At 33.8% G+C, this 13030-nt stretch overlaps 2 protein-coding genes across 8 annotated transcripts in view; one reads left to right on the forward strand and one right to left on the reverse strand.

The window, feature by feature from the left end:
* The first annotated feature begins 3 nt into the window (after positions 1–3).
* Positions 4–823, forward strand: LOC129798948 (adenosine 5'-monophosphoramidase HINT3). The gene is made up of 3 exons (XM_055842466.1): positions 4–245; positions 317–513; positions 578–823. The coding sequence occupies exons 1-3, from the start codon at positions 50–52 to the stop codon at positions 620–622; spliced, it is 438 nt and encodes a 145-aa protein (XP_055698441.1). The 5' UTR covers positions 4–49; the 3' UTR covers positions 623–823.
* A 4752-nt stretch (positions 824–5575) lies between these two features.
* Positions 5576–13030, reverse strand: part of LOC129798949 (uncharacterized) — a 230317-nt gene continuing 222862 nt past the window's right edge. For all 7 annotated transcript variants that reach the window (XM_055842469.1, XM_055842468.1, XM_055842473.1 and 4 more), the window contains 3 exons: positions 11529–12465; positions 10896–11469; positions 5576–7477 (listed from right to left, as the gene is read on the reverse strand). In XM_055842469.1, the coding sequence (XP_055698444.1) occupies positions 7353–7477; positions 10896–11469; positions 11529–12465 (1636 nt within the window). In that variant the 3' untranslated portion in view covers positions 5576–7352. The remainder of the gene's footprint in view (positions 7478–10895; positions 11470–11528; positions 12466–13030) is intronic.

The raw sequence follows: 13030 nt of genomic DNA on the forward strand, positions 1-13030 counted from the left end.
GATATTGGTTTGCTGTCAAACGTGAGAGTTCTTGGGCTTGGGAAGAAGTATGCAGTCCACCGAGGAAAATTGCATTTTTTGCCGGATTGTGCGGAAGGAGGATAACAAAACTGTGATAGAATATGAAACGGACAACATTGTGATATTTAAAGACATCAGACCTGCCACAAAATTCCATTTTCTCGCTGTACCCAAGAAGCATATTAAGAATTGCAAAGAACTTACCATGGATCATAAGCCCCTATGTAAGAATGTCTTTCTTGAACTGTAATTTAATCAATTGCTAAATAATCTTTTTTCTTGGATTTCTTATCAGTGGAGGAGATGAAGGAGAGCCTGGAGAAAATTCTAACTGAAAAGGGAGTGGATATAGCCAGAGATTCTCTTTTAGGATTCCACTGGCCACCTTTCAATTCAGTAAAACATCTTCATATGCATGGGATGGGGCCTAAGGACCAAATGGGATTCATTGGGAAGTTGATATTTAAGCCCAACAATCGCTGGTTTTGCAGTGTGAGTTTTATTATTTTTGATTTCATCAAGTTTTATCTCTAAAAATTAATCAAAATTTTTTCAGACTGATTACGTGATCGATTGGATTCAGAAGCAATCTTCCAGTTAATCTTCCTGAAGCAAATTGAATTCGATATTACAATTTTTTTCTTTTTTTATTATGAATGGAATACGGAATAATATTAGAAAAAATACTCTATGAATAGACAAATTTATTTGGATTTTTCACTTAGCCAAAAGGTATTGGTAGACAAAGATTTATGAATGATTTTGTAAGCATTCAAAAAATATAAATAAATAATTTTGAATTTTTAAGATTGTGCTGAATGATGGTTGCAGCAGAATGGAGGATTTTTGAAAAGTATGGTTAATAAGATTCTAAATTTTATCAGTAAAATACCTTAATTAGGGTAAGTGTGCCAAATTTCGGCATAGTTGCATACAAGCGTCAAAATCTCAAGTTTGAAATGAAATTTTTTTGAATATAAATTGATTTTTTTTATTCCTTCTTCTGAAAGGGTGTTGCTTGGAACCTTGTAAAGAGTTTACTGTCTTTATTTACTCTAAAATCATTCTTAATACATTTTAAAATGAATAAAAATATAGACATAGCTTTGGTGCCCTGTTTCGGCCACGTTCATTCTCATAGTTCCTTGCCCTTCCGGAATTCTTCTAATATCTTTTCCACGTCATCTCGTTTGTCGAAGCTACATTTTTTGTTATTCTTTTGCATTGTATAATCTCTAGAGTACGTAAAATCTAAAATTTCATGGAAATTCGAGAAACAAAAGAGGTGGCCGAAATTGCAAGCTGGCCGGAATTTGGCACACTTACCCTAAGTCCCCAGTAAGAGAAAAATCCGCGCACGGCTGCTGAAAGCCAACAAGGCCTATTTCAGTCTATCAAGAGTTTTCCGGTCCAAAACCTTAAGCATAAAGACTAAGCTACTGCTGTATAGGACTATGATCCTGCCAGTCCTCACGTATTCGTCTGAGACGTGGGTTCTCAGCAAACAGAATTGCGAACCCTTAGCCGCGTTTGAGAGGAGGATTCTACGACGGAGTTTTGGCCCCATATGTGAGGAGGGACGATTCCGGACTCCGGAGCCTATACAACCATCTGGCTGGTCATCTGGTTTGCAAGGATGAGGACGACCCAGCCTGGAAAGTTTTTATGGGAATACTCCATACTTCAAGGTAACGAACCCGACCCAACATCCGATGGACCGATGGCGTGGGCCAGGACTCCAGCTCATTAGGGGTGCGGAATTGGAGAACAGTAGCGCGTAACAGGCTCGAGTGGCAACAGGTCCTGAGTCAGACCAAGACCAGTAATTGGTTGTACCGCTGGTTAATTCAACTAAAGGCCTCTACACATTGGGAGCAATTTTCGTCAAAAATTGCATTTTTGACAGAATTTTGACAGTTCTGCCTACAGCAGTGCAGACAATTTCCTTCAAAAATGCAATTTTTGACAAAAATTGCTCCCAATGTGTAGAGGCCTTAAGAGAAAAAATTTGGTAGTAGGGGGAATCATGCTGCCTTTGGACTACTCAAGCTTCGGGCAACTTAATTTTACTGCTAGAACTCCATGGAGAGAATAGCATACATAATCCCTTGATTTTTTCACCCACCCCCCCCCCCCCCAAAATTTCAACCATCAACCCCTCGGAGACCAGTTTTGTCAACAAATCTTCTTTCTAAAAAATGTCACGCTGTTTGTCCTCTGTCCGTCTGGCTGTCGCCAGCTCTAGAGGCCAAACGATTAGAGATAGCCATGTGGGACCTTCGAGGGACCCCCCCCCATAAGTCACTCATTAGTACTGCGACGAGACGCTTCATTGGACTACGCGCATTAGTCTGTCTTTTTGCAATATTTTTTTCTCGAAAAAATTTATTTAAGCACTCTAAATATCTATAAACATATAGCAAAAATTTCAAGAATCTTGATTGTTTGCTTCTTCTCAAAATCGCAGTTGAGTTTTGGCCTTCTAATTGAGACTCCTCCCTTAAGCGAAAGGGGTCATGTTCGGGCTCCTTAGAAAGGTCTTGGAATTTCCTATAAAACTGAACCGGTTCCAATCGGTTTTGACCCGGAACTAAACCGGTTCATAGTCGATAACTAATTTTTATCCGAAAATCAATTCTATTGCTCTTATAACGGTTTTGTGGGATCTTTTGAGTTCTTTATGAATCGGTCCAAATCGGTTGAGAACCGGTTAATGGTAAATGATGAGAAAGTACTTCTGAGGTATAGCATATAAGTCACGAGTTCGAGCATTTCGTAAAACCTGAGACACTTTGCCACCCCTTTTTTGTATACTCTAATGGATTTCACCCACTTTTCTGGAAATTTGAGCCATTGGAATAGCTATTAAAAAATAAATAATTGTAATGGGCCAAATTAATTTAAAACAAATTGAAGAAAAAAAAATGAATTGTTCGAAGTTTGAGTCGTCCGAAAGTAGTGCGCCTTCCCTTACGGCTATTAATACACTGAGAAAAAAAAGAGGGTGCGATTAACTTATTTTCCTCATAACTTTACCACATTTTATGTGTAAAAATATATCAACATTTTTAATGTTAATTTTACACCTTTTTAAGGATAAAATTAACACAAAAAAGGGTAACTTTAACCCTCAATACACCTAAAAAGGGTAATATTTACACCGATTTCGGATCAATACTGCAGGGTAAAATTAACATTTCCGGAATGTTATTTTAACTTTTTCGAATTTCTCTCAGTGTATGAGCAATCCTCCTTTTTCTTTTATTTATTAGCCGTACTCACTATGGCGTTGTTATCTCGTAATCTCCGTAATCTGTTATCTTGTTATAATTTTTCATTTATAAAATACATTACGAGAACATAACGAGATAACGAGATAACGATATTACAAGATAACAGCGCAATAGTGAGTACGGCTATTGTTTTTACCTTTCCATTTGACAGAAAATTAATTTTATCGATTGATCAATCTGGTGTTTATTTTAGATGAGATTCTTTACAATCTCAGTTTTATGGTCAAATTTTCAATTTGACTCTCAAAGATCACGATTGTCATACCCAACAAAAATCGATTTCCGTGGCCGTCTGTTCGTCCGTCCGATCGATTCTAGTAGTAAAACCGCTCCTGGCGAGAACGAAAAAAAGATATTGACAAACAGTTTTCGGCATATCGTATGGACGACATCAGATGGTATTATAGATCTTTCCTTCCACTCCTCTTCATCTATTTTAACCCCCAAATTTTGTTTTCTCGATAACTCATCCCCTATAGCATGAATCGGTCTCAAATTATAGTTTTCAAATCTTATAATAATGATTTGGATGCCTAATACAAAGTTGTATGCACAAGACGTAAAAGGCGTACAACAATTCAATGTGAAAGATAAGCGCAACGATGCAGTTTTTGTGATAAAACGCTTTGGATTTGTAGTTGGTGTGAAATATAAAATCACGGGAAGTAGAGTTGAGTCTGAAGCGCGAGAGAAAAGTCGCATTATTGAAAAGCGGAATTCAATAAAGATTGCTACATATTCCAAAAACAAGTAAATTACTAAAGAAACTAAAATATTACAAAAACTACAAGGTTTTAATTTAGATCATCGAGTTCTCTGAACAGGATTATCATAGCACTTGCAAATTATTATCTTTGGTTTTGTTTGCAGGTAATTGAATTTTGATTCAGAATACTCAATAAAGTGAAGAGTTTAGAGGTGATAAGATCAGTTGTCGGTGCAGTGGGATATATTTTCTTCTTTTTTAGTGAAATTTATTACAGTTGCAGAAGGAGGTAAAGATAGTGAAACAAGCATTAAAATTGAATAATGATTTATTATGCTTTTGAATAGAAAAAAATCGGAAAAATGTACCATCAAAAGAAAACACCCTCGCGGCCAAGGTATTTTGATGGAAACATTAGTGAAAATTTTTGGAATGTTTCGAACGAGCTTTGGAATCTAAAAATTCGTGATAGTGATGAGTGCACACACTTCATATCGATTCCCTTTAATGATGATAATTTTAAAAAGGCCTTCAATGCATTTCGTGACGATTTGATAGAGAATTATGAAAAATACCATGTTCATGAGGATATTATTCAAAAGACACAAAGGTTGCACAGGACTATCATCAATTTGATCCTCCTTGATTGAAATGGTCAGTAAAATGGAAATATGGTCAGTAAAAATTAACAATGAGCAGAAGGAATATTTGAGTTGACCAGCAAAAGATTAAAAATAAGCAGAAAAAAATAAAATAGCATCAAAAAATACAATGTGGTTTGGTTAGTAAAAAATAAAAATTGGTGAACAAAAAATTAAGAAGTGATCAGCAAAAACTTAAAAATGAGCAGTAAAAAATAAAAATGTGGTCAGTAAAAAATTAAAAGTGAGCAGTAAAAAAAGATGTGGTCCGTAAAAAATAAAAAGTGTTCAGTAAAACAAAATAATAAGTGATCAGTAAAAAATAAAAACTGTCCAGTAAAAATTAAGAATGAGCAGTATAAATAAAAATTGATCAGTAAAAAAATTTAAAGTGAGCAGTAAAAAATAAAATGTAGTCTATTAAAAATTAAAAGTGACCAGAAAAAATAAAAGTGGTCAGTAAAAATTTAATAATGACTAGTGAGAAATAAAAATTGGTCAGTAAAAAATTAAAAATGAGCTGTAAAATATAAAACGTGGTCAGTAAAAAGATATAGTTAAGAAAAAATTAATAACGATCAGTACGAGATTAAAAATGAGTTGGAAAAAAATAAAAAGCCAGTGATAAGCCTCGATCAGCTTATAAAAGTGTAATTCTTATATTGCAAATTCGGTTCTGGTCAAACTTTAAGGGATTTTTATTTGGAACTAATGCTGATTTTCTACTTCTGGTTTATTCGATGCTATTATCAAACAATCTGAATTCAGGCAAATCTGCTGAAAATATGCCTTTCTAAACGTTTTAATTTTGACCTTCGAAAATTTGATATAAACATTTCTGTGGGGAGGGAAAGAAAAAGCTTCAATAGATAATATTGAGTAAAGTTTCTTGGGAAATCGTCGAAGTGAAACTATTTTTTCTTATAATTAAATTACCGTTTATTGATTTTTTTTCTTCTCTCTCGGTAACTAAAACATTTCATCAATTTAGCCCGAAGAGAATTTGGAGGTGCATTCAGATGCAAATTCATAGTTTTCTTTTTATTAATGTCTTAATTTTTTTTCACTGCACTACACAAAATAGTCAGATTTTTCTATATTCCTTTTTTTGTATTTTTTTCTTCCTTTTACATTCGTAGGAAAACTTACTACTCTCTATTCCACTCCAATTGATTCATTTGTTTTTTTTTAAATTGTATGTACAAAAATTTCCACAATTGATTAATGCATCGCTGTATACTTGTTTTTTCTTCCTTTGTTTTAAATATAGCATTTTTTTTTTACATAAGTCAATATACGATTATTATTCCTTCTTTTCATCATTATTCCTTAGACACTAGCAAATAGGGTTATGGTTTATAGTTACTTTCACAAATAAAATGCCACAATTATTAGATTTTTTTTTTCACCACTTAATAGTATTATCGTCTCACTCGAAAGAGAAATTTTATTTAATTCGTGCTGGTTTTGAGGTCGCTTTTTTTTTAAGTTTCAAATATTACAGTTTATGTTCCATTCTACATTTCCTTCAAAATTTAGTGGAAACCTTAAAAATAATTTATTTTCTTTTCTCTGATATTACTAAATTTGATAAGAAAAGTTTGCGTTAAAAATTGTTGATGCAAAAAATGTACTAATATCGATATACTGTGGTTTATTTTTTTAATTCTTATTTTATAAAAATATATAGTACAATTATTGGGTGTCTATGTTTTATAAATCATTCTCAATTAGATTGATTTTCTCTGCATTTGCAATTCCTTAGAAAATATTTTATTATTCTTTTTCATGCTGCCTGTAAGATCTTTCTTTGTGTTTTTTTCTTTGTAAAAAACGTTGGGAATTGGAAGCAATTATTAGTTTTTTTTTAATATTTTCAATATTTATTTATTATAAAGGGGATTTTCTACTGGTCTCAAAACTCTATTTTGACTTCTCTATCGAATAATTTTTTTTTCAAATATATCATTGATATTTTTATTGACTTTCTTATCTTTCACCTAAATCTTTTATGCGGCTGATAAGAAAAACAGTTCCTAAGTGTGCTGATAAAACACGATAATTTTGTTCTTATGAAATCTTCACCTCTCATTAATTTCTTTTTGGTTTTGGCAGTGAATTTTCATGTGTGATAGGGATTTTTTTTTGTTCGCAACATCGAAAAGCAGCTCGAAACATTGTTTTTTTTTCAATTTAGTTTAGCTAGTATGATTCTGCAGACTTTTCAACATGATTAATGGCCGGTACTTTCGCGTGCGTGAAGAATTTAATGAAAATTCGTCGTCAGTCACAAAAATCCATTACAAATTAATTACACGGAAAAAAGAGAAAAAAAGTATAATAATTTACGAATAAATTTTCTTCACACTTACATTAACTAACATAGGCTAGAGTTGATAGAATAAAAAAAAGATATAAATGATTTCTTCCTTTTTCTTTCGCATCAAATATAAAATTAATGGATTGGTGTATAAGAATCTGTGCAAACTTCTCTCTTAAGAGTAACACACTCCGGAAGAGAAATAGTTTTTTTTTGTTCCTTTAAAAATCAAAAGAAAATTGTTCAATTTATTATTGTTTTTTTTTTCTTTTGTGCAGTCGCGAAATATGAATTAGACTCTTCTCATATTTACCACTTTACTTCTTGCTTAAAAATATGACTCGATTTTACAAAGATTGTTGAGTGTCCCTTTAAGGCGATACGTACGGTGGTGGCTTCCTGTATGATGGCGTGACTGGGGATTTTCCTCGGCTTTCCCGGCCACCGATAATCACGGCTGGTGGTGGTACATATTCATCAACGTCCTCATTGTCACCTTTGGAAAGGGTAGAGAAAGTTAATCTACCAGAAAATATAGTTTTTGTTTAAGAAATTCTTTTCCGTAACGAATTAGGGTAAGTGTGCCAAATTTCGGCATAGTTGCATATAAGCACCAAAGTCCTAAGTTTGAAACGCAATATTTTTAATTCATATTCATATTTTTTGTTACTTCCTTTTCGCGGTGGTTGTGTGGAAGCTTGAAAACTAGTTTATCATCTTTGTTTTCTTTAAACCACTTCCTAAAATATTGAAAAATTAATAATAATATGGACATTTCTTTGAGTAGTATTCCGGCCAATTCGAGTGAAATTTCGGCCACCTTTTATCTGACTACCTTTTGTGACGCAACGGATAGAAAATTTCAAAACGTCAAACGGAACGAGTTTAATATTTAGTTTAATACGTTTATATGACCTACAAGCCTTGAGATCTACCGTGTAATTTGTCCTGCAGATCTGAAAAGTAGCATTTCAAATTTACGCACAGATTCCCGTAGCAATTTGCCCTTCCTGAACTCTTCCAAGGCTCTTTCCACATCATCTTTTTAATAGAAGCGATGGTTTTTTTTCTCTGGACATTGTAGAACTTAGAAATTAAAAAAAAAAAAACATAAAATGAATAAGAAATTTAGGAAAGCAAAAGATGTTGCCGGAATAGGCAACACTACCTCACCGGAGAGACGCTCACAAAGTATATACTTTTTTACGCGAAATACAGGATCCAGCTGGGAAATTTTACCCGAAATTTAAAGATTGATTCGCTATTAACACAAACAGAAACAATCTTTAATGAAAACTAATTAATTTTCATAAAAAAAAAACACCGAAGGAAAACTTTTTGCACTCCACCACAAATCGTAAGACTGCTAGAAACACAATCGATCTGTCACATTTTTTGTAAGACTCTTTCCATATTGAGTTTCTACAACACAATTCAAATTAAAATTATACCTAAAATTTAACGGTCTTTGTGTTAATGCATCCTAAAATTAATAAATATTTGAAAGCAAAATGAATTCATTGACTATTCGAAAATTACATACATAATTTTAATTAATTTATTTGCATGGCCGAAATTACACTCAAAGTGGCCGAAATTAGAAGCTGGCCGAAATTTGGCACACTTCCCCTATACGAACTGTTTCTAAGTACCGAAAAACTTTGAAAAAATCGAACTTTGGAATAGGCTTCAAAATTTTGATTAATATTTTACTATTTTAAAATTCTATTCAATTAAAATGTTTTGGACTATCCTGTAGGGGAATTCTGTAAAAATATGACAATGCTTTATGACAATTTTTCGTAATAAAATTGGGAATAGGACGACATTAAAGGCTATTGAGCAGGTAAGTCGTATTTGCAAAGAATTCTATGAAACTCTCAATAATTAACATGAATAGCATTTTCGAATTGTTTTCCCCGTTTTCCCGATCTGATTAAGTAAAAACAAAATATTAAATTTGTCTTATGACATTGTCATATTCTTTCGGAATTCCCTTACTGATATAGTAATTTCTGATCAGTTTGAAATTAGGGTAAATGTCCTAATTCAAAACCATTTCCAGACGCTTTAACTTTGACAGAAGATTCAACATATTAAGTTCATATTTTTTCTGAAGAGAATTACATAAATTTGCTCCTTGACTCTTCTAAAATGTTACTGTTTAGTGGAAAGTCTTTAGATATAATTTGAAAACTTCTTAAATACAAGAAATATACGCGAGCGTAAAATGCTTCTATTGAAAAAAAAAAAATCCAAATGGAGACAAGGGAAAGTTTCTAATTGGAGACAAACAGTGTAAGTGAAACCGCGACGAAAGGGTTTAAAAACCTTGTTGTGTTGTTCCTGATTGCAGGATTTGTTCTTATTCCTGGTCTTTTTTCCTTTCCCATCAAAAACAATAAGAAAATCTCTCCAAAAAAAATCATATTTTCTGGGTTTCCTAATGAAGCATTTACAGACACTTCAGAAAAAAAAACCTTTTTGTTCACGAAATAGGTAATTATTTCATTTGAAAACTTCACTTTTTTCAAATTTTCTAAATTTTAAAGGACTTACATAGGTAGGTAGAAATTTTGAAAAGAAAGGAGGAGAGAAAGAAATCCTGTATATCCTAATTTTGTTCATAAACATTGTAGACCTGAGGAAGGAGACAACCAATCTCCAAAACGTCGTTGAAGGAGGAAATAGAGAAGTTTTTAAAAAAGGTTTATACCGTGTTTCTTGAGTCCAAATTAAACACAAAACTTGAATCCTATTTTTTCTAAAGACAAGTTATTGTCATTCTAAAGACAAGTTATTGTTCAGCTCTAAATCGAATTTGCATGCATTCCGAGTTAGCTCACATTAAGAATCTCACCTACATAAGCCGGTTAGGATTATCTGTCCTTTATTTATTTATTTATTTAATTCACATGTTTTTTATTCATTATTTATTTTATTATTTATTATTTTATTATTTACTTTAAAAAAGAGTTTCTCAACTTATTAAAAAATGTTTACGGGATTTTTCGATTCCCGTAGATTTTTGATATTACCCTTAGAAATTTTTAAATATATTTGAAAGTTTATTAACAGAAAAAAAGAATATTTTTTTTAATAATTACCTGACAAAATGCAAATATTTATTTAAGGATAATAAGGAATAAATATGTAAATAATTAAATTAGAAAATAAAATATTAGCCGTACTCACTATGGCGTTGTTATCTCGTAATCTCCGTAATCTGTTATCTTGTTATAATTTTTCATTTATAAAATACATTACGAGAACATAACGAGATAACGAGATAACGATATTACAAGATAATAGCGCCATTGTGAGTACGGCTATTGGTTTAATGATTAAGTTTATTATTTGTTATCAAATAATAACAATCAATCAGAGTGCTAATTTTAGAATCACGAAAATTGTAAACAATTTTGATATTACCAAGTTTTAATTTATAGCAAACTCAGCATATTTTATCATTCCTGGAAGGATTTTCTATCAATGAACAGTTTACGATGTACTTAGATCTTCAATTTGGCGGTTTAATCATTTTAAAATAATCGGTCATTCATACAATTGTCGCGAATAAAAATGTTCTTCGGAGTGCTAGGAGCTTTCGGAACGAAAAATGGTAATTCCTCAATAATTACCAAAAAAAATGGTCATAGCCGAGACACGAAGTGTAAAAAAATGGTTATCGCTCAGTTGTCGCTGTCTCGGCTATTTACGCTTACCCCAGCTCTGTGGGCGCTCTATGGGTCAAAGTTTAATCGTATCGTGGCAACAAAGGGTTTTGGAAGAGTAGTTTCGAGTCTGGGTTAACAATTGTCAAACAGGTCGTACACTGTTCACGATATAATTCCGGAAAGAATTTCTGAAATATCAGAGTGATAGAAAAACTTTGTAAATTTTCCGACACTTACCATCAGGGTTGGTACTATTGTAGGACGGTGGTAGTAGCGGTGGCTTTTCATCTTTGAGAATAACCGGAGATTTATTCCCAATCTCTGGTTTTTCATCGAGTTCGTCCTGGAATATCACGGGAATACCTTTGGATCTGAAAGATCGTCTCTCTTCCTCATCTCCTAGCTCCATCTTTCCAGTCAGTCTGCGTCGGTGAAGGACACAGGCAATAATGGATGCCAGTAGGAGCATTGCCAGGATAATCACAGCCGGCAATACGAAAGTAAGCAGGTAATCATCTTTGAAGGTTGGCGCGGGCTTGTCCTCTGTCTTGATGGGTACAAACAGATCGTGGGTACTGGTATCTGCACCCTGGCAAGTTCCTGCAGGAATCAGGTTTACGCCTACCAGATTGAACTCACTTCCGACGAGTTCACGTACGCGATTTCTAACACTGCCATCTGGGTACATCAAAACGTTCCTCAGAGTTTCGATTTCGTCATGAGGGCAGATATGATGAAGGCGATAGATGGTGGTATTGTAAAAGCTAACGAGAGTATGCCCAGAGTGATGAATGGCTCGAATAGATCTCACCTGGAGAACAAGTTTGTTGTAGACCTACTTGAATCAGGCAATAAAAGTGAGAAACTTACCTGAATGTTAGCCGTAGATACGTCTCCGAAAACTTGGGCCACCCTCTCGATAAATCTCCTCTGGGTAGCAGAATTGTTAAAATTGTCATTAGAGATGCCTAGGGTCATTTCGAAAAGAGCGCTGTAGTCTCGCTTTGGAGCATGACTGACCACAACAACCAAGGCATCTGTTGCTGTAAGGCCTTCGTGATCTTCTGCAACCAAAAGATATTCCTTCTGACCTACGTCCGCTGGTTTGGGAATTCCGTAGAATTCTTGATTCTTCGAATCGAATTGTAGCCAGTGTTTAGCATCAAGCTTAGATCCTTCGTTCGAAAGCAATGACAACCGAAGATTCGTACCATCTTCGGGATCGTAGAAGGTATCTAGAGGTACCTGGAAGATCAGTAGTTGCCCAACAGTTGCATTTACCTTATCCACTTGATTTCTCGGTACGGGTGCGTAGTTTTTGGAAATTGTTGGAGTTGGTTTAGGTTTGGGTACTGAGGGTTTGGCACATGATCCGATCATTTGTCCCGTAACGGACTTAACCGAAATTTCTGGCATAAGAGTTTCGGAGAAGTCTTTGGTGTGCAAACGCTTGACCATGTCCTCCAATTCCTGCTCAACACACCGATCTGTGGGCAGAGTTTCATTTGTGTAGACAAATGTGGCTGAATTGGGATCTTGTTGACTATGTCTGATCTCCCTAACAACAACATTGCTCATGTTAGGATCACCCATTGCAGTCACAATTCCCCGAACCACTTTCATTTGCCAATCTACGCTATTGCTGAATTTCTCATTCAGACGAATTCCGATGCTTATCTCATGATTGGCACTCCTGTGGGATTTGTGCTGTTGCACGGAAAAGTCCAATGTCTCTGTAACACTTTGGCCAATACTATCGCTGGCATGTAGATGATACTTCCAGTGAGACACGGCATCCTCGAGGGGTCTGGGACACAAGAAAAACGTCAAAAAGTTATAGAACAACCGATGCTTCCTCTTGATTTTCCAGGAAAAACATATCAGGACAAAAAAAATCAAGAAGATTATAGATATTTTAAACTTTCCACTATTTCCTTTGAGTTTAAGTTACTGAATATTTCATGAGATGAAGCCATGAAGCGCTATTGAACGTGAAATAAATCTTTATTTCCACGATGAACTGCAATGAATCATTTATATTGAACGTTTCTCTTCAAAAGAAGTTGAACGAGTATTTAAAATTTAGTAATATACCGTCTACAAGAAACTTTGTAGAGTGCCTTTTTGTATATTTAAAATAGGGATGAAAATATAATTATAGCTAGTTCAACTATTTCATGTTGAATTTTTGATATGTATATTAAAGTAATAACTAATTAATGTGTATACGTGCATGGTTACAATAGTTAAGCAATTAAAGACAACAATCTAATATTAAATCGTAATTCAGGTGATTCAGAGAATTCAGACGGGGTTGAATGCTCTCAAAATGGAAATTTAATTCAGTATATGATTACGTATCGTAAATCCAT

Source organism: Phlebotomus papatasi, chromosome 1, assembly GCF_024763615.1.
Source record: "Phlebotomus papatasi isolate M1 chromosome 1, Ppap_2.1, whole genome shotgun sequence".
NCBI lineage: Eukaryota > Metazoa > Arthropoda > Insecta > Diptera > Psychodidae > Phlebotomus > Phlebotomus papatasi.